At 48.2% G+C, this 20866-nt stretch overlaps 3 protein-coding genes across 3 annotated transcripts; 2 read left to right on the top strand and 1 right to left on the bottom strand.

Moving 5' to 3' along the window:
• Positions 1-3165: 3165 nt before the first annotated feature.
• Positions 3166-4185, top strand: EsH8_XI_000132 (uncharacterized protein; the record flags this gene model as incomplete). The annotated part of the gene is made up of 2 exons (XM_083274040.1): positions 3166-3389; positions 3513-4185. 2 exons carry the CDS (start codon positions 3166-3168, stop codon positions 4183-4185), a joined length of 897 nt encoding a protein of 298 aa, XP_083120376.1.
• A 2573-nt stretch (positions 4186-6758) lies between these two features.
• On the top strand, positions 6759-7151 carry EsH8_XI_000131 (uncharacterized protein; the record flags this gene model as incomplete). Its single annotated transcript, XM_083274039.1, has 2 exons — positions 6759-6895; positions 7049-7151. 2 exons carry the CDS (start codon positions 6759-6761, stop codon positions 7149-7151), a joined length of 240 nt encoding a protein of 79 aa, XP_083120375.1.
• A 4187-nt stretch (positions 7152-11338) lies between these two features.
• Positions 11339-19525, bottom strand: EsH8_XI_000130 (uncharacterized protein; the record flags this gene model as incomplete). Its single annotated transcript, XM_083274038.1, has 2 exons — positions 11339-13408; positions 13469-19525. 2 exons carry the CDS (start codon positions 19523-19525, stop codon positions 11339-11341), a joined length of 8127 nt encoding a protein of 2708 aa, XP_083120374.1.
• Positions 19526-20866: the final 1341 nt, after the last annotated feature.

Raw genomic sequence — 20866 nt, 5'->3', positions numbered from 1 at the left:
ATCTTTAAGGTCTCTACTTTAATTTAGCTAGTTGTTTTAATAAACTCTACTATAGTTTATTATTAACGTTATATTAAGCTAGATTATATTTAAAATAGTTATAATAAATATTAAAAGGTAATTAAATATAAAGATAATATAGCTTAATAATTAAAAATAGGTTATAGTTATTTTAGCTATAAGTTTATTAAGCTATAATATCTTATTATATATTATTATTATAAGCTAATATTATCTTTTAATTTAATATACTAAATTAAATCTTTTATATAACTAAGTAATTATAATATTTAAAAATAAATAAATAATAAATAAAATAAGCTTAAATTAGGTTAAATACTTTAATTATTATTTAAAGCTATATATAAAAGGTCTTTATTACCTCTTTATTATTAATAAGTATAAAAGCTATTACTTTATAGGTTTTAAGCTATATTATTAAGAAAGTAATATTATTATACTTTATATACTACCTTATTTATTTTATCTACTTTAGCCTTTAGATATAAAATATTTTAAGTCTTTTAAAATAATATATAGTTAATAAATTAAAGATAAAATATAATAAAGTATAACTTATATTATAAAAAAGACTTCTTTCTAGTGTTTTATAAGGCCTTTATATAAATACTTATAGAAAAAAATATCTAAAGAGGTTTTAAAGGCTTTAGATTTATCTCTTTAAATATAAAAAGTATATTATTAAAGCTAGACGTTAAGTTATATACTTTAACACCTCTAGAATTACTTTTAATAATACTACTACTTTAGGTTTTTAAGATGTTAAAGAACCTAATAGAAGCAACTTTTTAGTTAATACTAATTAAAGATTAAATTACCTATTATTAGAATAGCTTTCTAATACTTATTAATAATAATATTAACTATATTTTTAAAAAAATACTAGAAATAATATATAAGAATATATTTTTAAAGGTAGAAAATAAAAATCTTTAAAAAGAAAATAATATATTAAGCTAACGTTAGAAAGCTAAAAAAATATATTTTAAGTAAGAAGGATGTCTTACTATAGCTAATATAAAGAATATATAGCTATAAAAGGATGTAATAGTATAGGTTTATAAGAAAACGTATTAAAGTAGTAGTTATAAGCTAAAGACTAAATCAGGTTAATAACGGTATAATATATATAAAAGTATAGAATATAATATATAAATATATTAGTTTAATATAGAAACAACTAAAGAAGAGGATTCTAAGTAGCGTTAATATTAATATCTTTTTAGGTTTATAATATAATTATAGTTAGGTAATCAACTTACTTATCTAATTGACTTATTTATTAGCTATATTATAGCTATTTTAACGTTTTAGTAATATCTTTTTAACCTCTTTTATATCTAATACTAAAACTTACCTATATTAATATCTAGTTATTAAAGAGATCAGCTTTAAGTAGTAACTAAAGTAAGCTGTTATAATAGAATATATTTTTATAAAGAATATTATATACCTAAAGACCTAAATAGTATACTAATTAATAAGGTAATACTAAAGTCTTAATACTTAATATTAATCTAGACTATAGGTGCTTTTACATGTTTTTAGTTTTAACTATTACTATACCTACTTATTATTAGTTTATTAAACTTTAGTTTTAATATAAATCTAACTTTTTTACCTATTAGAGGTTGTTATACACCTTTATACTATTATCTATAATGATTTTACTAGAAGTACTTTAGATAAGCTATAAAACTTATATAATACACTTTACTATATTCCTTTAGGTATATTTTTAAGCCTAGCTGTCATACTTTAGATTCATTCTTTAGCGTATATAGAAAAACAGAAGATAGATAGGTAAAAGGAGTAGTTAAGTTGATCTATTAAAAGACCTTAATACAAGAATTACTTCTACCTGTTGCCTTTTTGTTTTAATTAGAAAATAACTTGTTAAACTACTTTTGTCGCTAAAACGCATGATAAGCCTAAGTAAGTTGCCTGCTGCAGCTCGCTTAATTGCGGAGCAACATAACAAGCAAAATAGGTAGCAAAGATGCATCCATAGGCAAGGAAGGCACCGACAACGGTGTACAGACAGATAATTATTATCCCTTCGTCACCCCACGTTACCGTATACGGTGTATCGAATCCCCTGTGCTTCCAACAGATAGTGATGCCGGTTTAGATAGGACTACGGCACCGAGTGAAAAAGTGCCCTGGTAAACATGAAGAGTAGAACCAATCACGTCTTGATCGACTCTTCTCCTGACTATACGCGAATTGATGTGATCGAACACAGCGCGAGGCGAAACCTAACCTCTGCGGCAAAGACGGCAGGGCGACTATATACCCTATGGTATCGTCGGCCGAGGCGCAACTGACAGCTAACCAACCATGTCTTGTTGAGACTCGCGATCCCTGTATGCGACCGAGTTGAGTTCCCACTATCCTGCGACTGAAGCGCGCCAGGGCCGAATACCGAACAGTGCCTACGGAAAAGCGGCCTTTGGATAAGCACGACGCTCGGATCAACATGTCACATCAGATCCTGCTCCCTTGGTCATCCCTGCCACACTTCGGCTGCCACCGACGATGAGGATATCAGGATTTCCTCTTTGGGCACCCCCCAAACATCGCGTATGGTATCAAGGTCCCCTTCTGACTCTAAACCCATAATACCCCCCTTCCCCCCCAATCAACGATGCATATGGTTTCATGAAGAGTCCACTCGTCTCAACTAACCGCTAGCGCGTCCCAACTGCGCCCTGTCTAGGGTCCTGCGGACCATGATTACGGATCATCTAGCAATCTTTCGGTCACTTTGTGGGCGGAGACTCGTTGGCGATTTCGCAAACCACTAGTACATTACGTGGTGTCTCACAAAAGCTTCTTAGGTCGACAAACTCCCCAAGGACGCCAGTGGAGTAGGCATGAGAACGCTGGATGTTCGGCAAGCTTATCTCGAGGCTACAAAGCTTGTTCGTCTCCCCCTCCCCCCATATATAAGTCGCCGTAGGGCGCCGCCAAGGGCCTACGATTGTATTCTGATCTTTATATTGATCAATTGTTTCTAATTCATTCGTTTCATTCATTATTTAGTCAGATTGCTGTGCAAGCTGTGTTCAACACGTAGTCTATTTGAAAAAAAAGACGCCCATAGTATCCAGTTCCCAGCAGTATCCCTGCTTCGTTATCAAGATGCTCTATCCGTTCATTATCACCGCGATCCTCTCGGCCACCTTCGCTCATGGCGTTGCCCTGCCCGGTTCTTCCTCTTTCGTTCACTCCGGGTTGGGAATTCTAGCCAGGCAACAATCAAAGTCGACGTGCCTCCAGTCAAACCTCATCCAGAGCGCCAGCGCCCTCACCGGTCAGGAAGCTGGGACCAGCGGGATCAAGGCAGGACAAGCCAAATCAGAGACGTATGTAACATTCCTACTCCCGTCCTCTCCCCCCCTAAAAAGAAAAAAGAAAGAAAAAGAAAGAAAAAAAGAGGACGGCGTACACAGTCGCCAAACAGTTGTCTAACACACAAACCATGCCAGTGACAAGAGCAACTTCATCAACTTCTGCGAGGGCCAGACTATCACCAATGGCCAGCAAATAACAGACGGGTCCTGCAACCCCATCCCCATGGGCAAGATCCCGGCCCAGAAGAACATGATCTCCGCCATCATCACCAACCCGCAGCCGGGCACCAAGCTGCAGGCCAGCACCACCTTCAATGTCTCGGTGCAGACCACCCACTTGAAAGCCGGCGTCTTCGTCAACCCGACGACCAACTACTACACCGCGCCGCAGGACCTCGACAGCGCGGGCGACATCATTGGTCACTGCCACGTGACGATCCAGGAGATCGGCTCCATGAGCTCAACGACCCCGCCAGACCCGAGCAAGTTCGCCTTCTTCAAGGGCATCGACGACGCCGGCAACGGCAAGGGCCTGCTGCAGGCAAAGGTCGAAGGCGGGCTGCCGGCGGGGACTTACCGCGTGTGCACCATGATCGCGGCGGCCAACCACCAGCCTGTCACGATGCCCGTCGCGCAGCGCGGCGCGCAGGACGACTGCACAAAGTTCGAAGTTGGGGGCGGGGCCGCCACTCCCACCCCCTCGGGCGCCGCCGGGGGCACGAAGAAGGGGACCGGCGGTTCAACCGCCGCGAAGCCGAAGAACAGCGGTGCCAGCAAGGGCGGAAAGAAGGAAAAGAGCGGCAAATGAGGCTCTCACTCGGGACTCTTATTTTCGGGGATCGGGTCTCGCGGCATTTGCTGCAGGCCTGAGAGGGCGGGTCCGGGAAGGGGTGAGAGGAATTACATCGTGCTCTTGCCGGGCCGGGTGCTGGGAGCCGGGTCGCTGCCAGCCCTGAGACGCCTTCTGACATTTGATGATAAGACACTCATTTCACGGCGGCAGTAACCGATGCGATCTTGAGTGGCACGTGACACATGACGCCGATAGGTCTTTTTGTCGATGAGATGCCTCAGCCCAACCCTAGGTCTTATAGAGAAGAGAGAAAAAGAGGATGGAGATGGGGCACCGACGGCTTTTACAGCCGTGAAGGACCGCTCTTTACCGGTTGCAGGCGCGGGCGTGCGTCGGTCCCCCTTTCACGGTTGTGGGAGGGGGGGAGGGAAAAGTGGGACCGGGCCACGGGTGGGGCGGGGCGCCGCGGGCTCCCGTCTCATCACACACAAGCCCCTGCCTAATAAAGAGAGCTTGCATTGAAGAGCTATCTATCTATGAGTCTCCTGCTAGTTGAGTGACAATTAAGGGCCGGTTGTGTCGGGAATTTGACAGTAGAGTTTAATGAGTCGCATTTCGCTGCCCGCAAAAAAGATTAAACCACACACAACCATCACTGACTCAAGAAGCAGCGTTAGCATTGGATTTGAGTTCCCCTAAAACCTGCTCATTTCCAACAGGGTCATTACAGCAGCATCTTGTTGAGAAAAGTAGAACAGATTATTGTACGGAGTAATTAAACTTTAGACTCCATGGCATTTATCCGGGTATTACGGATACAGAGTACAGCAGACAGTAACTGCTAGTTAAGCTTCGTGAAAACGAGGCAGACTTCACCAATGACTCAGCCCGTTAGTTACGGCCCATTAAGATCAAGCGTAGAACAGCCTGCTGTCTCGGCCTGACCCGGCTTATCAAGACAGATTCAGGAGAACAACTAAGTTAGATTGCCTTGTCTGAGAATATGACTGATGAATGGGGGAATGCTGGGCCTGCCAAATGTTGTAATGTTTTCTCACTTTCGCAAGGAAGATATATAAAGCAATGGAGTTCATCCGGAAGTGAGTGTGGCTGCCTACACCTTCCACATCACATACCTAAGAAGTAAAATTCACTGATTCGGTTATCAACATGCATCGGTTTACCATTCTGTGCGCCCTCGGCGCCGTCATTTCCCTAGCTTACGCTGGTGACTTCTCTAAGTCTTGCAGTAACATTTCATATCAAACAACATCCATAAGCGCTAGTTGCGACGACAGCTTTGGTGACTCTGATGGTACCAGTATCGACTTGACTGGATGTCTAGCAAATGTTGGCGGGAGACTTGTGGTAGGTGGCCCTGTTCCCTATTCAAGTTGCGTCTAGTTCGTACACTAATACCCTAGTTTCAGTGCCGACCATCCAGGTATGAACATGTCCCAGACAAGATGAAGAATTTACTGACAATAATGTTTCTCAGTCCTTCGTTCAAGTTCTGCGACTGTGGTCTTGCGGCTGACCGTAGCGTACTCAATTGTCAATGCACTGACAGCACGGGCACTAAGAAACCCACTTCTATCGATCTCGGTAAGTAGGACCAGCAGGCATGCTACTGCAATAATTGCCTAGATGCTGACATTTTTGACAAGACTCATGCTTGACCAACAATGATGGCGGCCTTCAATGCCCTTAAATAGAGTGTGTCACTGTTGGAATCGAAACCGGCATAATGACGGACTTCGTCCGAATAAATCCGGACCCGACAGGTCTCGGGCTAATCGGTGGCAATTGCCGACGCTACCTGCAATTACCCCGCCAGAGGCGCCCTGGCTCACCAGCCCTTATAGTAGTTAACTTTAGCGCAATATAACTACAATAACAACAAGAACCACACATTTTAGCAGGTACTCAACATTTGCGAAAGGATTTTTGTAGATAGATTTACTTAGCTGGCATTATCTAAAGCAAATTGAGTAGAATTTGACGCCAGAAAGGTTCGTTCTTAATGGAACAGTGTTCCCAGATCACCTCTTGACCTATCAAGCCGTTGTCGCGGGCTCGTGTGCTCAAACCGGCCTCCCATGACCCGGAGAAACCCTGACCATCTAAAGACTGCGGTAACTAACCCTAACCCGTAGCTCATAACCAAACCAAGGTCGGGAGTTGCCGCCAGTTTATTCAACCATACCCTCGGAACGCTATCAGCTACAGACACGGACGAGTTAGCGCTTTGCGGCCTTTTTCACGGGCTAGCCGCGGAAGTGTACGCTGAGAAACAAAGGTTTCATGATGGAGCTGTCATTGAAACGTTCCAACCACGATAGGATTTGTCTTGGAGGGTTGGACTCACATCGAAGTCTCTTGTAATTCGGCATCTTGTGCTTTGTGTTGAGCCAATATGACCCAACCCAATTCTGCAAGCTTTAGTCAGCCTACTAAACTGTGCCCCTTCCTTCGCCCCAAGCACATATGTCCTGTCATTTGTCCTCGACCGAGCGACATCCCGACTTTCTCAATCACCGTCTCACATGTCACTGAACCACAAAGCCATCATTTGAAAAGCATTCATCATGGGAAGAAGGGTGAACCCCCGCACCTTCGTCGAAGAGGCCCCAAGCCACGATGGCAGGCCCTACTGCGCGGCCTGGGAGATGACGGAAACGGACCCCGACACCCAGACGCCGCCGGACGCTTCCAACCGACCCAAGTGATCCATCCAGCTCTATGACACCACGCCCGAGGCCTATCGCATGGCGCTGTGCGCGGCGCACCACTGCACCGAGGTCGCCGCGCGACTTCTTCATCCCCCCGGCCTGTAGGACCGCCGCATCCTCCTAATCAACAAGCCCGATGCCGCTAGAGAGGCGAGTTCGCTGGAGAAGGACGAGAAGGACGACAACGACGGCGTTTTCCTTGTTGTGCTTTTCGGTCTGAAACCCGAGGCCGCGGCCGAGGGCCTATAGTGCTATAAGCAACTAACCTACCTACTATAATTACCTACCTACTACACCTACTACACCTATCTACCTACTACTACCCACCACTAAGAATGTAACACCTATATATCTTGTTAGTTAGGAACTCTACTCAACACTACACCCCTATAAAAGGTAGATCAAGTAGAACACTAACCCTAACCTAACCCTAACCCTAACCCTAACCCTAACCCTAACCCTAACCCTAACCCTAACCCTAACCCTAACCCTAACCCTAACCCTAACCCTAACCCTAACCCTAACCCTAACCCTAAATAATGTAGGCGTAGAAGCGGGACTCAGTACCTGACAAGGACAGGCGGGTTACTGAGACTTACAAGCGGCTTCTTTATACTGAGCTTTCGAACTTCAAAAAAGTCCCGTCGATATGGTCAATACCCAAAACAGCTCATTCATATGCATCATCATGTCCCGAGCATCATTTCCCGTGGCCGTATGTGGTGCATCAGTGAGTTGCTCGGGGATGTCCTTAGCCTGTTTAGGCAATAATTAGATCCGCCATGTCCGAGGCATGCAGACTCCACTCAACTCCGCCGCAGCTAGTCACGGGACCAGTGAAGCGGGGTCTACAGGATTGCAGCGCTGCCGCCAAAGCCAATCTATCAAACCAATTGTAAAAAGCGATGGGGTCGTTTAATTGAGTGTATTGCGTCAAATTGGAGGTTGTGTACACACATAGTAAAGTGAAACAGTAGGGATGGATGGATGCAAAACCCCACAAAACACCCAATACCGCCACGCACCCTAGGTTCCGCCTACCATAGAGTGACTTCCCGTCCGCAGAGCAATAGGAGTATCAATTGTCTGATTGAAATAAGCCTGATCAGGCCTATACCATCGATACAATCGCACTTTCTGAGCTGTACGGGTAGGGTCGAGAGTTTTGCCTTATTGCTCAGTGGTCACCTCCGCTGCAGACGTACGAACAGAATGTTGATGAATGGCCTTGGCTGACGAGCAAAAGAAAGGACTATCAGTGATGTGTGTCCCCAATGCCCTCTGGATAAGTCCAGGCAGCTCTGCTCAGGCCTAGATATATGCTGATGACTAAGGAGATGATAGGATGGGTGATGTAGTCAAGGGCTAAAGTAGCCCTGCTGCTTACATGCGTGCGGGCTGCGTGGGTTGAACCCTGCACCGTCCCAATAGGTACTACGGAGATAGGAGTCATCAGCCGGCTTAGACCGGCTGCTTAGCGGTAACTAAGATAATTAGTACTTATTACTTAGTAATTCCTATTAAGTAAAAGTATAATTATATAAAGCGTTACTATAAGCCTTAATATTAAGAATGTTAGTTACTACTTACTCTATAATAACAGAGTTTATTTCTCCTCTTAATTAATTGTAATATTAATTACGTTTTCTTTTTTACTTATATTATTATTATAAAGTTACAATAGTAAACTAGTAAAGTAAAAAATATAGTTTTATTAATAAAGTGAGTAACGTAGTTAAAAGGCGAGCTACCTATATAAGCAAGCTACTTACCTTAATAAAATCTAGGTATACTACACGTAAAATTCTATTTAGAAAATAGTAGGAGTTCCTAGTAATTTCGTAATAAAATTTTACATACAGCTTAGTTATATTCTATTAAGGCGGGCAGTTGCTTACGAAAGTAGTAAAGTGGAATATAGGGTATATAGATAGATGGATGTATATAACCTAATACATCTATCTACCCTATAGTAAACAAATAGAATAAATTATAGTTGGCTGCACCTAACGAGATAAAAGGCCTAGATTGATTAATTGATTCTAGCTGTTACGGTCTAGCTGGCTGTAGCCCCCTTTTATCCCTTGTAATAGTCACATGACTTACAGCCACTATAGCTGTAATACAGCTGCTAGGCAATATATACCTAAATCCTTGCCTCGTCTTAGTAGCTTGCTTATTAACTACGTTACTATTAATTATTATTATTACTAATTAAGATAGTAATAGTAGTAATAGTAGCAATAGGAATAGTAGTAGTAGTAGTATAAGAGTATATCTACTATAGTAGTTAAAAAGAATATTAGAAATATAAAAATTATAATTTAATAATCTTAATAATTTAATAATAGGGCCTATAGCCTAGTATCATGTTTGCAGAACTGTTGTTTACAAAGATTTTCATCTTAACTTGCCACCATGTCGGCTAACAGCTATTTAGCTACGTAACTCTTATACCTTAGTTATTAAGTACACCTTTACTATCTACTTTTAAGATGAATCCGGCCGTTGTTATAGAATAAACCTCCTGCTAATCTGATTCTATTACTGTAATTCTCTCCTAGTTAGTAAAAGACCTCGATGTGTTACAGCACGATTTAACGCAACCTACCCTTATAAGAGAACTAACTTTATAGCATCTATCCCCTTAATAGCCTAGGCGGCAGCGTCTATAACGTCCTTAAAGTACTTAAAGACACTAGCTTTATTAAAGCTATTAAGATTATTACGTATATCTATAAGCTTGGAAATACAGGCTGTAATTATCTTCTTTGTTTTCCTATCGTTATCTTTAGCTAGGAGTTTAAGGCTGAAGATAGCTATGCTAAGCTTTAGATTATTTAAAAGCTTAAGAAATAAAGTCTCCTTGTTGACAGCCTAAAGGCTGAGATGTTCGGCAATTACGCCTGTTTATAGCGGATCTCTACAGGCGGCATGCGGGGCGTAGTAATCCTTAGGCTGCAGTAGACCTTACGGGTTAGAGGGAGTGCTTCTTAATGACATCGTAAAGAATAAGATTGTTGGTTTTTTAGATGATAAAGAACGGGTTGGCAGGCAGGCCTATAGGAATCAGGCTCTTGTATATACTTGTTTACATCAAGCTTTTCCTTAAGGTTTTAGATTACCTTAGATAAAAGCACTCTCCGTATAACTTACGCTACAAGGTTTAACGACCTTGGTGGTAGGTTTAATAAAGCTATTACTAGGTGGCGTCTGAGGCTCTTGTTGGCAATGGTTGAAGTAAGGTCTAAACCGGCGGCTGTTCTATACTATCGACTGTTTTCAACTGAATTAAACTATTAAGATTTAGTATAGGCTAGTAATGCTATATTATAGGGTAATACGTACTATAGTTTGCTTCCGTAGAGGGTGAACTATACTAGACCGCTTATAGGGGGCTAGAATATTAACTACCACTAAATAATTTAATAATAAAAATAATAAAAATAACAAAGTTAGTAAAGTAGTTAAATAAGGTAGTGTTTAACTTTTTTATAAAGAATAAATTTAGGAGTTTAGTATAAGTATTAACTAAGTATAAAAATAGTCTTATATATTATAGATATAATATCTTATATATTAATTTATAAAAAAAGTTGTTATCTTCTTTTATAATAAAAAGTATAAATTAGTAGGCTTATATAAAAAAATAGTTTTATTAAGCTTATAATATAAATAAATAATAAATCCTAATTTACTAATAGTATAAATCCTTATAGTTAACAAATATAAAAAGGGAATTATAAACTCTTTAAAGATAGAAAAATATTAATTTATTTAAGTATAAAATAAATACAGTATAGCTTTAATTTTATATAAAGGTAATAGAATAGGCTATATACGTAAAAGTAGCACCTACTTAAACAACATTACATACTAAACCGTATATCAACGCGCAGCGCTATTTCAGTTGTTTAGTAGAGTAGGAAGCAAAAGTAAGTAATACTTCAATACATGCATCTAGTAGTGTTTAATACATTAAAAGATAGAGGCTTAAATTCTTAGATTTAAACAGTTTAAATAAGACGAATTAGATTACAATTAAGCAGAAAGGGTTTAAAAGAGTGATTTTAAAAGCAAAGATACTATAGAATTAAAGTTGCCGCCTGCAGATGACAATATCTACTGCCGCTAGCTAGACCATCTCTATTTATTATATATAAACAGATCTAAAAATTGAAAAACCTAGTGGGTCCCTGTGTCTCTTTATCTATATGATGTTATAGACTATATCACCCTGTTCTAGTAAACTTAGGGTTTAGAAAATCTATCTTAAAAAGGCCTAGCGTAGTATATATCCAGTTTTAGAGTTTTTATCTTATCTAAGTTGCATTCTTTAACTAGTAATCTAAAAGTTATATATGTTTTTAATTACGCCCTACTTTAGGTTAATTAAGGTCTAGAGAGCCTTAAACAGCTAGAAACCCTATATCCTTCTATGCTCTAATATAACCCCTCGCCACCTTAGAACTAACAGGCCCTAATCCAGCCATGGTCTTAGAATGCTCCTGTGCCTTAGTAGTATCGAGAATGAGCCCACCACACGACATGCGCTTAAAGTTGCGGTCTAGAAAGTCGATGATCCGAGCCGCTGGGTTTTCCCTTTCGGATAGTGGCGAGCGAGAGACTCGTCGAAGCCAGTCGCGGAACGGCACGATACCCTCTGGCGGCACACCGAGTGCATCAGCGAGCACTGGCGACATGTCTTTCCACGATTGGCCGACGGGGTTGTCGATGTGATAGACGGGAGAATAAGGCTCCGGAGCAGCAGTCTCGCTGCCAACGTACAGCAACTCCGCCATCGCGGCCGCGGACTGATCGACGGGCACCCACTGCATTCTACCGTTCAAGTCTGGCCAAGCACCGAGTGACTGGGCCGATTTGACGATAAAGGCAAAGTGTTCGACGGGGTTCCAGAAGCCGCTCTTGGTGGAACCGGCAATCTGTCCAGGACGAACGACCATGGGCCTGAAAAGGGCGGGATACCGGTGCAGCGTTTGGTCTAGCATGCGCTCGCAGACCCATTTACCCTCGCAGTATCCCGTCGGTAAGACGGACGCCATGGGAACCCGACCCTCTAGCACTTGCGGTATGCCTGCCTTGGCAACCACGCCAATGGATGTGACTAGCTGGAAGCCAACAACAGCATGTTGGTTATCATGGTTGTCGCCGCCAACAGCTATGTCGCGTGCCAGGTCCAGAAGGTTGCGCATTGCTTGGAATTGCGATTCAAACGCGGTGATGGGACGTGTGCCGCTCATGGGCCACGCGTTGTGCACGATGTGAGTGACGTGCCGTACCAGCCAGTCGTAGTCGGACCGTTCCAGTCCCAGGAAAGGACGTGAGGTATCTGTCTCGAAGACGCTTAGCTTGGAGTGGCCGTCAGGAGAGAGCGAGATGCCGCGTTTCGACAAGGCATCCTCCTGGCGCGCATCGGCACCCGAGCTGCTGGGCCTGTTGATGCAGACAACCGTCTTGACGTTGGGGTTCTCTGCGAAAGCGGCCACTAAATGCGAACCGAGACTTCCGGTAGCACCCGTGACGGCGACAACCGCATCGTTGACGTTCGCTTTTGGCCGCTGTTGCCCTGCGCCGGAACCGTTGGATGATAGCAATCTTGATTCCCATCCTGCCGTGTACTCGGACACATATCTCTCCGCCTCGGCCTCTCGAATCGCAACATCTCGTGTCGCAAGTTTCGTCGTGGCATCCTGGTGCTCTCGTGGTGGGTGAGCCGGTATAGGCAACCGTTCGCGGGTTGGGCCACTGGCCAGCGCCACGATAACACGCTGGATGTTGTTCTCGGGGAGATGTCCGTCGGTCCAGTCGACGTGACCAAACCCAGAAGCCTGCAAGTCACGTTCCCAATGCTCGGTAGAGACGATGGCATGCGTCCGACCATCGTCGAAGAGCCACCAGCCCTCGAGCAGACCAAAGATCAGGTTAGAGAAGGGCATACACTCTGTCTGCTCGAGCAGCATGAGGAATCCATCGGGTCGCAGAGCCTGGTGCACATTGGTAGCTGAAACGACAAGGTCGCGTGTGGCGTGGACGGCATTGCTGGCGATGACGATGTGCTGGCCCCGCAGGTCCATCGCCGGCGGCTTCTCAATGTCGTGGACTGCAAACCTCATCCAGGGATACTGCTTGCCGAATTTGCGACGTGCGGCAGCCATCATGGAAGGTGAAAGGTCCGTAAAGGTGTATTCAACGGGGATATCGAGAGAAGCGAGGAACGGAGCCAGCACCACAGTCGTGCCTCCGGTCCCGGCGCCCATCTCTAGAATCCTTAGGGGCCCGTCGCCCTGGACACGCTTCGAGAGACGATGGATGAGGTCTCGCATCTGACCCGCGAGCATAATGTTGAACGGGTGGTCTCGGTACAGTCCCGCAACAAGATCTCGACCCTCGGGGGAGCCGAAGAGAATACGGATTCCGTCCGTCTCGCCCGACAGCACTTGAGCCAAGGGCTTTCCAGCGTGGTATATGAGCCTTGAAGCCACCGCCTAGTCCGGGTGTTCCTTCAAAATGTCTTCCAGGATGGCTTCGCTCGGGTGGGAGGGTACCGCCACCGCAGTCCTCGTTAGCCGCCCGCTGGCGGTGTCCATGTCCACCAATCGCGCGTCCGTCTCGAGGAAGCTGTACGCCCATCCCATCAACCGCTCATATTGAGGGAGATATGGCACGCGCTCGACATTAGCCCCCGCAGAAATAGTGCGGAGAGAACAGCCGAGTTGTTCGAAGGCCTCGGTGATGAGGGCAGCGGTCAGTCGGCTCGTGGCCGCAATGATGACGCGGTCAATGTTGTCGAGATAAAGGTCCACGAGTTGTCTGTCTGTCTGCAATTTGACCTCGCCGAAGCATTCGAGAATGTCATGGGCGGCATCAACTCGCCGAAAAGCTGTCTTGCTCGTCTCCAAAGGGGTGCTGCTACCCGTGCCGGGAGGAGATACAGGAGTGGCGGGGGCGTCGTCTCGGTTCGCGCTGGACCAGTTGTCTTGATCGGACGACGATTGATTCCTATCGCCATCCTCCTCCTCCATTTGGCTAGTTCCTCGTGTCGAGCGGAAAACGAGGTCGACGAGCTGGCCGACGCTGGTAGCTTGAAGCAGGTCCGCTTGGTCTATGGCAACCTTGAAGACGAGGTCAATCTCGCGACGCAGCTCCATGCCCATCAGGGAGTCGATGCCAACATCAGCCAGTTGGGTTTCCAAGATGATGTCTCCGACTTGCATGCCTGCGACGGTAGCCATAATCCTCCTGACCTCCCTAGCGGTGTTTGGTTCCTTGGGCGTGGACATGTCGGGGGGAGTGTTTGGCTTCTGTTTCCTTGTCTGCTTCTTCTTATTCATACTCGGGTGGCCCTCTATCCTGGCGAAAGACGTCTTCCCGCTCTGTTGTGGTAGTAGTCGGCCGGCGACAGCAGCATCCTGGCTAGCCGCCGGGACGTCGTCCTTGTTGGTGACTACTACGGACGTGTCTTTGGTGAGTTTCAACAGCATCTTGCGCATCGCCGCTTTTGGTACTTTGGTATACTGGATCCCCAGCAGTACCTCGGCGAGTTGACCACTGGCCGCGTTGAAGACGAAGACGTCGGTCACATAGGCCGTGTCAGACCGCCGCGTGCTCCGAGCGTATACATGCCAGATATCTTGGGTTTGATCGGCGTCCAACACCTTGCGCGGCGAGCGCATCAACATCTCGCACCCTGTCGCGATGTACATATCACCGGAGTCGATATCCGTCATGCAGTTGACCCATAGACCGGATACCTGACCGAAGCAGTCTTCCAACAGCACGTCGAGCCAAGTGTCTCCGGAATGGTGACGATGAATACGACCAGCGCACTCGTCAGGGCGGCCCACGACAGACTTGACGCCGTGGTACACCTCGGAGTAGTCGACAAACTCAGAAAAGGCACGATAGACGTTGCGGCCCTGCAGCACGTCGGCCTCGACACCGTCTCCATCCCGACCGGCTGTTGCCAACAAAGCCGCACATGAAGAGTAGTTGACTAGGCGCTCAAAGCGTGAAAACTCGGCAGTAAACGCTTCGTCTTTCGATGAGCGCACGTGGAATCGGCCGTCGACGTGCAGCTGAGCATCCTTGTTTGCAGAGACGCCTTCGAGAGGGGCGCTCGAGATGTTCCACCCCCATTGCGTCTCCTCTGCATTGGCGGACTCCAAGTCCAGCCAGACCGTCCGCGTTGGGTCCACGCAGAGCGGAGCGTGATTGACCATGTCATGGAGCACAGGTTGTAGGCCGCGCGACTTCCAGTCGGGCCGAACACTGAAGAGGGCCTCGATGGCCATGTCCATCTGGAGAGTACCAGGGCACACGGGTGCAGTCTGCGCAATGAGGTGACCGGAAATCAGTTTCTTGTACTTGTCGGATCCCGTGTTGATGCGGAAGCGCGGACGACTGGTCTTGTCTTGCTTGTCTCGATAGCCGACAAAGGTGAACAGTCCAAGATGTCTTTCATCGACTTCATCCTCCTGATATCTTGGCCGAACTGTTCCTGCGAGTCGCGCTGCTGCCTTTGCTACTGCCTCGGTCGTGGACTTGAGCTCTAACCAGTGGCGCGTCTTCTCAAACTGGTACGGCGGCAGAAGTAGAGGGGCATAATCGCTCGTCTGCGTCGCATGATGTGCCCACAAAGACACACGTACGCCTTGCTTCTGGAGCGAGACTGTGGCATCAGTCAAACCATCCATACCCCCACCGTTGGAAATGTTGACGGCCTGGAATACGTGCGGGCTGCCGCCAGGCGGAGTCGTCTGTCCCGTAAGAGCACGGCTCGCCATGATGGTCACGGTCGAGTTGGAACCTGCTTCCAGGAAGACGGCCGACGGATGTTCGTTGGCCAGGCGTTGGATTGCATGACGGAAGAAAACGGGCTTCCGCATATGGTCTGGAACGAAGTCGGAAGTAAGAGGACCGGACAATCTGGTCTCGGTAGCCGACTCGAACGGAATGGACGGTTCCTGGAAGGCCAAATCTTTACCGATTTGCCCTAGTTTACCAACAAGGGGATCGACGAGCGGCGAGTGAAAGGCGTTGGTGACGTTGAGCTTCTTGTGCCTGACAGCAGAGAACTTGCTGTCCTTGGCTAGGGTCTCGGCGATGGCGTCAATGGCCTTGCTAGAGCCCGCGAGAGTGAAGCTCCGTGGGCCGTTGACGCAGGCGATGGAAGCGGAATGGTGGCCGTTCTCGAGATGCTTCCCGGACTGCGCGATGAGCTCCCGCAGGAGAGACTCATCCGCCTCGACGGCCATCATGGCTCCGCTGTCCGAACCCCAGGCGTCACGCACTAATCGAGCTCGGCTGGCGACCAATTCGATGGCATCCCCCAGGCTCAAAACTCCCGAGATGCACAGTGCCGTGAGCTCGCCGAAGCTGTGGCCCACCGTAGCAGCGACCTTGCCAGAGAGCCCAGAGTCTATCCAGCTCTTGGCGCTCGAGTATTGCAGGGAGAAGAGCATGATCTGCAGTCGCACCGGGTCCTTGAAGGGTGTGCGCGAAAAGATGTCCGGGAACATGCTATCCAGCCCGAGCGGGAGAGACTGTATTAGCGCGTCGCACTCGTCCAGATGGCGTCGAAAGATGGCCACGTCGTCGTATAGCTCGCGGTCGAGGCCGACAAACGTCGAGACCTGGCCGCCGAAGCAGAGAATGACGGGACGCTCAGGCTTGGTCTTCTCGATGCCGAGCTCCGAGGGCGAAGAAGTGATATCGGACAGTTTGCCTTGCAGCTCCTCTATGGATCGTGCGCTGAAGACGAGGCGTTGGCCGAGGTTGGGATTCGAGTGTCGGTTGAGGGCAAACGACACGTCTGCCAGCGACAAGGGGAGTCTCGACTCGGTCTTGGATGATGCAGACTGTAAGAAGGAGTTGAGCTTGGCAGCGTACGCTTTGATGCTTCGTGCGTCGAAACCCGAGATGAAGAATGGAAGACGAGCATCTTGTCGACCCGACTTGTTGCGAATACTCGGTGCCGCAAAGCTCGCATTATGGATGGGCAACTGGCTCACCACCATGGCCGCATTCGATCCTCCAGCACCGTAGTTGTTAATCAGAGCCACCTTGTTCCTTGCTTCTTCATCGCCGGGCAGACTCCACGGCCGAAGAGAGGTGACGACTTCAATCTTGTCTGATGGCGAGGACCTGATGAGCGGATTCATCTTGGTGAAGCTGGCCTGTGGCGGGATATAGTTCCCTCGCATCATTGTCAGGACCTTGATTAGCGACACAACACCAGAAGCCCCCTCGGTATGGCCAACGTGACCCTTGGCCAAGCCCAAAGGCATGGGCTTGGATCGAACTTGAGCCCCGCCGAGCGCCGACTGGATGGCGTCATACTCGGCCGGGTCGCCCACGGGTGTTCCTGCGCCGTGAGCCTCCACCAGCGAGACGTCGCTGGGGCTCACGTTGGCCTGTCGAACAACGTCTTTGAACAGCTGCGAAAGGGAAGGCGAGTTGGGTACGAACAACGGCGTCGAGTTCTGGTTCTGGTAGACGGCGGAGCTCGCGATGCAGCCCAGGATTGGGTTGCCATCGGCAACGGCGTCGGTCATCCTCTTGAGGAAGACGCAGGCGATGCCCTCGGCGCGACAGAAGCCGTCGGCGTCCTGGTCAAAGGGCTTGCACTGTCCCGTGGGGCTGAGGAAGTTGGCTGCCGCCAGGTTCTGGAACCAAAGCGGGTTGATGAACAGAGCAACACCTCCGGCAAGGGCCGCGTTGCACTCGCCAGTCACCAGATTACGACACGCCGTATGGATGGCGACGGCCGATGACGAACAAGCCGTATCCAGCGTCATGGCCGGCCCTGTCCACCCAAACTGATGGGCTACGCGGCCCGCGAGGAAGCTCTGCAGGTTGCCCGTGGCTGTGAACGCGTTGGCCGTGTGACCAGCCACGTTGTGCTCGTAGTCTACCGCGGGGGCCCCAATGTACACGCCGACGTGCTGCCTTTTCCTTTCCTCTCCCGCTTGAGGGTTCCGAATCTCGTCGGTGAAGTAACCGGCTTGCTCTACGGCCTGGTAGGCGGCCTGCAGCAACAAGCGCTGTTGGGGGTCCATGGCGGCCGACTCTCGAGGGCTGCGCTTGAAGAACTTGTGGTCGAAGGCATCGACGTCGCGCATAAGGTTGGCGTACCACGTGCGTGACGGGTCCTGTTCGCGGAAGGGTGAGGAGTCGAACACCATGCGCTCTGGAGGAATGACCTGGTGCTGAGACGTGCCGGTTCGAAGCATGGCGGAAAACTCGTCCACGTCGTCGGCGCCAGCGACTTTGATGGACATTCCAACTACGGCGATAGTCTCTTCGCCTGTGTAGGGGCCTGTGGAGGGGGGGATCGTATCCGTATCCTCCTGACGACCATTGTGCTTTTCTTCTTTGCGCGCCTGTGATGCTGGCTCTTTTTGGTCTCGCTGATCTTCGGATACAGAGTTCTCCGCGTCAAGGTCGACGTCTGCGAAATGAAGGAGCCGAGAGCCCAGTTGACGCAGCAACGTTGGGGGCACGCATCGATCCGGACCAAAAGAAACCATCAAATCCGTCTTGTTTTGATGCAAATGAGCCGCCTTGACAACAGCAGCCGAGGTGCCGTACCAATCGCACTGCTTCGAGAAGACGGTCCGTAGAGCAATCTCGTGCATGAGGCCGGCTTCGGCGGCGATGGGCTCGCCATCGCCCGCGTTGGTGTAGCTCGGCAGGGTGAGGGACGAAGCGTCGGGAAACTGAAGGTACGGGTCCTCGTTGCAAAAGGCGATCAGGGCTTCCACGTGGTCTCGCGACTCTGGTCTGGGGCTGTGGATGTCGCCTCGAACGCCAACTTCGGCCGTAGTGATGCCTGCTGCGCGGAGCTGCCGCAGCAACTTGGCCGCCGCGCGCTCCGATGTCGTGATTGTCGCCCGGGCCTCGTCGTAGAGCACCGAGATGTACGCTTCAGGATAGAGGCCGTCAACAACACGCTGCATGTCGTTTCTCTGTTTCTTGTTGATCCACGCCGTCGCATACGACTTGGATGGGTTGCGTTGCTGCTGAGCATCGATCAGGGCTCCGCCAACCAAGGCCAGACGCACCGCGACCGCGCCGTACTTGTCAAGCTCCGTTCGATTACCGGAACTTGCTACAGCGTACGCTCCCAACAAGCCCATGCAGAAGCCCAGCGTTGAAGACTTCTTCTGAGCCACAAGGGCCGCCTGCGGGTCCTCGCCCTTTCCAAGTTGTTGCTGAAGCAGCGTGAGATACTGTCGGTACTGCACAATCTGGGTAAGAACGACGAGGGGCGACAGTAGGATGCTAGGTAAGGATGCGGACCCAAGAGCCAAGTCATCTGTTCCGTTTTCCAGAGCATGTCTGAGCCCGGCGACGAGATTCGACAGTAGCCGCTTGCCACTGGTTATGATTGCGTCTGTGATGTCGGGGACCTTGTCGGATAGGGCGTCCAAGTAAGGAGGCAACCCATCTAGTGTGTCTAAAATCCACTGACGGGATGGGCCGTCTTGAAGGGTCTTTTGAATAGCCACAAGTGACTCATTTGTGAAAGATTCGACTTGCGACCCGAACAATAGAATTGCGGCCTCCCTATCGCTGCACGAGGAGTATTGCAACTCACCCATTGTGTTGTTCAAAGGAGCTACAGATGGTGTTAGTTGACTCGATGGTTCAAGAAGCCCAATGATTCAGGTAGGGCTAATGACACAATTCATACTGCCATAACAGCTTACCGTTTTCGAGTTGATGAAATGCTCACCAAAAGATTTATCTGCTGGGTTGGTGTTGAAACAAGGTGAGAGTGTTTGGTTTGGGGGATGCTCTACGCTCAAGATCCACAACTTGCCGAGATCTTGTATCCGCTAGGTTGGTGTTGAAAAAATGTGAGAGTGTTGGGTTAGGTGGATGCTCACACTCAAGATTTTGAAAATCCACATCTTGCTGGGATCTGTCTTATGGGGGCGGGGGTTCAAGAATAGGGATAGGCATTGAATTCGCGAATGACAGTCCAATCATTTACCATGCGGTGTATTAGAACTCCAATGTATCAGACCAAGAGTCCTTGGAACCATCCACTCTCCGCTATCTAGACGATAATTACTCCTTTAGGACATAACGCTCATTCTCACTTATCCAAGTGGTCTATTGTGCCGTATCAAGAAGAGAAAGAGGAAATAAAAGAAACTCCGTAGGATTCATGCCCCACCCAGCATCACATGATCAGAGATAACGAATCGGGCGACGGAGTATCTTGGGTCATGAGTGGGAGTAAGCACTACGACGGAAGTGGGATGAGGATGTCGGGTAGTTAATGCAGTTCTTGACTGGACCAAAGAAAAAAAAGTCCGATCCTGCACTTCCCCCATTGTATGAGCATTATCTATAGCGCTTCAGAGAGTCCTGTCATATTATTAACCCCCCCCCCCCCTTTTTTTTTTTCTTTTTGCCTCGCCTAGTATAATTGGCCCCGGTCATAGCACTGGACTCATCTTCACCGTCCGGATCGGACTTGACTTTCCCGCGCATCCTTTGCCTGCACGGAGGAGGCACCAATGCCCGGATTTTCAGCGCCCAATGTCGCGTGCTACGTCGGCAGTTGGGATTCCATTTCCGCCTCGTCTTCGCAGACGCGCCCTTCCCGAGCCCCGCCGGCCCCGACGTGACGTCGGTATACGGAGGTTCGGATTGGGGCCCGTTCCACTCCTGGTTCCCCATGCACGCGACAACGCGTGTTACGTTGGACGAGCATGCCATCAGTAGCCTTGATGCTTGTCTCGTGAGCGCTATACGAGATGATGACAGGCTGGGGGCTACCGGGAAATTAGTCGGGTTGCTAGGGTTTAGCCAGGGGGCCAAGGTTGCAGGCAGCTTGCTTTTACGGTGTCAGCGTCAGCAAATGGAACGTCGTTATGCGAGCAGAAGCAGCAGCAGCAGCAGCAGCAGAGATGGTTGCCCGAGGCTGACGG

This window comes from Colletotrichum jinshuiense, chromosome 11, assembly GCF_051148585.1.
Source record: "Colletotrichum jinshuiense chromosome 11, complete sequence".
In the NCBI taxonomy this organism is placed as follows: Eukaryota; Fungi; Ascomycota; class Sordariomycetes; order Glomerellales; family Glomerellaceae; genus Colletotrichum; species Colletotrichum jinshuiense.
Note: the sequence above shows the minus strand (reverse complement) of the source record. Positions and strands in the feature narration are given on the sequence as shown.